Source organism: Pseudoliparis swirei, unplaced genomic scaffold, assembly GCF_029220125.1.
Source record: "Pseudoliparis swirei isolate HS2019 ecotype Mariana Trench unplaced genomic scaffold, NWPU_hadal_v1 hadal_43, whole genome shotgun sequence".
In the NCBI taxonomy this organism is placed as follows: Eukaryota; Metazoa; Chordata; class Actinopteri; order Perciformes; family Liparidae; genus Pseudoliparis; species Pseudoliparis swirei.
In genome coordinates, this window is record NW_026613279.1 from 1 (window position 1) to 5,000 (window position 5,000).

The window sequence follows — 5,000 nt, forward strand, 5'->3', positions numbered from 1 at the left end:
TGAGTTGTTATACTGAGGACCTTTAAACCAGCCTGTCCTCTTCTCTACCTGTCTACCTACCTGTCTAACTACCTGTCTACCCACCTGTCTACCATCTACCTACCTGTCTAACTACCTGTCTACCTACCTGTCTACCCATCTACCTTCCTGTCTACCTACCTGTCTACCCATCTACCTACCTGTATACCCATCTACCTTCCTGTCTACCTACCTGTCTACCCATCTAGATAGATAGATAGATATGTACTTTATTAATCCCCAAGGGGAAATTTATCGCAACAGTAGCAGCACCAATAAACTAAACACACAAGAATAAAAAATAAAATATAAAAAACAGGGATGAAAGATAAAGATGTATACAAGAAGTATACAAAGTAAAATATAAAATAAAATATATATGTATCTATACAACATATATGCATACACAATACACAATACAATACTAATGACAAATTAAATTAAATATAAAAATATTAAATATAGACAGTGTGCAAAATGCAAAGTGTGTGTATGTGTGTAGTGTAAATGAAAATGAAGTGTGTGTATGTGTGTAGTGTAAGTAAATGAAATGTGTGTAGTTATTGCACTATGATCTGGCAAGAGGTGATCTGTTGTAGAGCCTCATAGCCGTCGGCAGGTTCTCCTGTCTCTGTCCTTGTGGCAGCGTGAGGAGATGTCTGGAGAAAGTCCTCCTCTGTCCCTGTCGGAGGTGGAGAGGGTGGTCCGGGTGGTCCAATATGGACAGCAGTTTCTTCAACGTCCTCCTCTCCACCACCTGTTCCAGGTGCTCCAGCTGGCAGCCGATGATGGAGCCAGCCTTCCTAACCAGTCTGTTAGACGGCTGGTGTCACCGGCTCCGATGCTGCTCCCCCAGGAGACAATGGCAAAGTGCAGCACACTGGCCACGCCCACTGGCCACGCCCACTGGGAGAACATCTCCAGCATCTCGCTGCACACGTTGAAGGATCGAAGCTTCCTCAGGAAAAAGAGTCGACTCCTCCCCTTCTTGTACACAGCGTTGATGTTGGCCTTCCAGTTCAGTCGATGGAGACGCCCAGGTACTGGTCCTCCTCCACCAGGTACTGGTCCTCCTCCACCAGGTACTGGTCCTCCTCCACCAGGTACTGGTCCTCCTCCACCATGTCCACGTCCACTCCCAGGACACTCAGAGGGGGAGGAGCTCTTCCTCCTGAAGTCCACCACCATCTCTCTGGTCTTGGCCACGTTCAGCCGCAGGTGGTTCTCATCGGCCCACTTTACAAAGTCACTCACCACTGCCCTGTACTCCTCCTCCCGTCCATCCCTAATACACCCGACCACTGCAGAACCATCAGAGTACTTCTGCAGATGGCATGACTCCGTGTTGTACTGGGTCACTGGTGTACAGGGTGAAGAGGAAGGAGACAGAACAGTTCCTGTGGGCTCCAACATCACTGACCACCGCTCCAGACAGCACACGCCCATTCTGACAAACTGTGGTCTGTCTGTTAGGTAGTCAGTGATCCAGGATATGGTGGACGCCGTCGACACCGACCACCGCAGCTTCTCACTCAGCAGCAGTGGCTGGATGGTGTTCAATGCACTGGAGAAGTCAAGAAAGTGACTCTCACAGAGACACCGGTTCCATCCAGGTACGACTGAGCTCGTTGCAGCAGGTAGATGATGGCGCCGTCCACTCCCACATGAGGCTGGGAAGCAGATTGCAGAGGGTCCAGCGACGATTTCACCTGCGGCCGGAGGTGGGCCAAGACCAGCCTCTCCACACCTTCATCACATGGGAGGTGAGGGCGACGGTCGGTAGTCGTTGAGGCCAGATGGTGTTGACTTCTTTGGGACAGGGACCAGGCACGACGTCTTCCACAGCACGGGACTTCCCAGCCTCAGGCTGAGGTTGAAGAGGCGTCGCAGGACTCCAGAGAGGTGGGTGGCGCAGGTCTTTAGGACCCTGGGGCTGATGCCATCAGGACCTTCAGCTCTGCGCTGGTGTCGTTTCTCCAGCTGTCTTCTCACCTGGTCAGTCGTCACAGAGAGAGGAGGGAGGGTGGAGGAGCCCACTGTTATCGAGGCTCGGTGGATGTGCAGCTCAGCAGGGGACAGAGGGGAGGTGTTTGGGAGGTGTGATGTGGAGGAGACGGGGGCTGTGAACTGAACCTGTTGAAACAGTTGAGCTGGTTGGCCTCTCCAGGAGCCCCTGGCTGTCTCCCTCCACCTTGAAGCCAGTTATCTGCTTCATCCCAGACCACACCTCCTTTGTGTTGTTCAGCTGGAGTTTGGCCTCAGCTTCCTCCTGTAGGAGTCCTTGCCTCCTGAGCTTCACCTTTAGGTTGCGCTGGACATCCCTCAGCTCATCCCTGTCTCCAGACCTGGAAGCAGCTTTCGTCAAGTTAAGAAGCGCCCTCAGGTGCGTAGTGATCCAGGGCTTGTTGTTGGGGAAGCAGCGCACAGTCCGTGATGGGATGGTGGTGTGTTCACAGAACTTGATGTATTCCGTGATGCAGTCGGTCATCCTGTTGATGTCCTCCCCATGCAGTCCACACAGCACATCCCAGTCCGTTGACTCGAAGCAGTCCTGCAGAGCGTCGTTAGCCTCCAGAGACCACCTCCTCACAGTCCTGGTGGTCACAGCCTCTTCACCAGAGGAACATACCTGGGTGTCAGCCGGACCAGGTCATGATCAGACCTGCCGAGGGGGGGAAGGGCAGTGGCACTGTATGCATCCTTAGTATTAGCATACAACAAGTCCAGAGTGTTATTGTTCCTTGTTGGGCAGTCTATGTATTGATGGAAGGTTGGCAGAGCTTTATCCAATGTGGTGTGGTTAAAGTCACCAGTGATAGTCATGAAGGCTCCAGGCTGTTGATTCAGCAGAGCAGACACAGTGGAGTGGATGGTGTCCACTGCTTCCTCAGCGTCAGCTGATGGTGGCACGTACCTTCCTGTCTACCTACCTAACTACCCGTCTACCTTCCTGTCTACCTACCTGTCTACGTTCCTGTCTACCCATCTATCTCCCTGTCAAACTTCCTGTCTACCTACCATCTACCCACCCATCTACCTTCCTGTCTACCTACCTGTCTACTTCCTGTCTACCCATCTACCTCCCTGTCTACCTACCTACCTACCTGTCTACCTACCCGTCTACTTCTCTAGATTTAGCATCTGCTTTGGTTGGAGACCATTTGCGAAGACTGGGCTGAGTTTTCCTGCTGGATCCTTTACATAATTAACCAGATGAGACCCTGGTGGTGACCCTGGTGGTGCCCCTGGTGATGTCCCTGGTGGTACCCCTGGTGGTGCCCCTTCCCAGGTGGTGCCCCTGGTGGTGTCCTTGGTGGTGCCCCTCCCCTGGTGGTACCCCTGGTGGTGCCCCTCCCCTGGTGGTGTCCCTGGTGGTGCCCCTTCCCAGGTGGTGTCCCTGGTGGTGCCCCTGGTGGTGCCCCTCCCCTGGTGGTGTCCCTGGTGGTGCCCCTGGTGGTGTCCTTGGTGGTGCCCCTCCCCTGGTGGTACCCCTGGTGGTGCCCCTCCCCTGGTGGTGTCCCTGGTGGTGCCCCTGGTGGTGCCCCTTCCCAGGTGGTGTCCCTGGTGGTGCCCCTGGTGGTGCCCCTCCCCTGGTGGTGTCCCTGGTGGTGCCCCTGGTGGTGTCCTTGGTGGTGCCCCTCCCCTGGTGGTGCCCCTGGTGGTACCCCTGGTGGTGCCCTTGGTGATGTCCCTGGTGGTGTTCCTGGTGGTGTCCCTGGTGGGTCCCTGGTGGTGTCCCTGGTGGTACCCCTGGTGGTGCTCCTGGTGGTACCCCTGGTGGTGCCCTTGGTGATGTCCCTGGTGGGTCCCTGGTGGTGTCCCTAGTGGTACCCCTGGTGGTGTCCCTGGTGGTGCCCCTGGTGGTGTCCCTGGTGGTGCCCCTGGTGGTGCCCCTCCCCTGGTGGTGTCCCTGGTGGTGCCCCTGGTGGTGTCCTTGGTGGTGCCCCTCCCCTGGTGGTGCCCCTGGTGGTGCTCCTGGTGGTACCCCTGGTGGTGCCCTTGGTGATGTCCCTGGTGGTGTCCCTGGTGGTACCCCTGGTGGTGTCCCTGGTGGTGCCCCTGTGTGTGTGGTCACCTGGTCGAAGGCCTGGTCGATGCTGTTCTGCAGGTGTTCAGTGAAGCGGTCGTTGACGTCGATGAGCTCGTGCACGTTGCCGAACACTACGGCGAGCTGCTCGGCCACCAGCAGCCCGGCGCTCTGCATGGGGCCGTAGAACTCGTCCCTGATGATGCGCAGGTCCTCGCCGTAGCTGGACTCCGTGTTCAGGAACTCCAGGATGGCTTCCTTGCGCTCGGTGCGCAGCTTGGAGCAGCGCTCGCACATTCGCTGGCCTCGCTCTTTGGAGGCCCCGTCCCTGAGTCCACAGTCCGGACAGGGTCTCTGGGCCTCCCAGGCCCGCAGGGATGCCGACGGCCTCTTCCAGGAGGTGCGGGACAACCCGGGGCCGATGCCGCTGTCCACCCGCTCCACCTCGGAGCCCCGGCTCCGGCGGTAGCGGCGAGGTTCGCTATCCTCCTCCTCCCGCTCGTCGCTGAGGCCCACCACGCCGCTGTCCACGCTCAGGCTGCTGATGGTGCTCCAGCGGTGCTGCCCGGGCCGCGTCGCGCCCAGAGCCGGCTGGCGCTCCTCGCCGGGCGGCTCAGAGCGACCGCGCAGAGCTGCTGGGGCTGGAGAGAAGGGTCCGTTAGCGCTCATGGGGTTTACGGAGGCTCATGAACATCATCCGGGGGAACCGTGCGTATGGAGGTGACCACGGGGTGCAAAGGTCAGTTGAAGATTTTCAGTTACAGGAAGTGTACCGCTGAACTCACCACTGTCCCGGTCCCGGTCTCGGCGGTGGCCGTGGAGTCGTGCCGCCGCAGCGATCTTCATCTCCAGCTGTTTGCGCTTGGAGGCGTCGGCCGGCATGGGGTCGCTGTAGTGAGGCCGCAGGCGGCACTCACGCTGCACCTTCACGGTCTCAGCCAGCTCGTAGGCGGCG

General features: G+C 57.5%; 1 protein-coding gene across 1 annotated transcript in view; it reads right to left on the minus strand.

The window, feature by feature from the left end:
- Positions 1 to 3,138: 3,138 nt before the first annotated feature.
- The window catches only part of si:dkey-91i10.2 (uncharacterized protein LOC555224 homolog), a 9,141-nt gene continuing 7,279 nt past the window's right edge, over positions 3,139 to 5,000 (minus strand). The window contains exons 3-5 of the mRNA XM_056411035.1: positions 4,831 to 5,000; positions 4,094 to 4,680; positions 3,139 to 3,162 (exon numbers count right to left, since the gene is read on the minus strand). The exon at positions 4,831 to 5,000 is cut by the window's right edge and continues 35 nt beyond it. Coding sequence (XP_056267010.1) covers positions 3,139 to 3,162; positions 4,094 to 4,680; positions 4,831 to 5,000 — 781 coding nt within the window. The remainder of the gene's footprint in view (positions 3,163 to 4,093; positions 4,681 to 4,830) is intronic.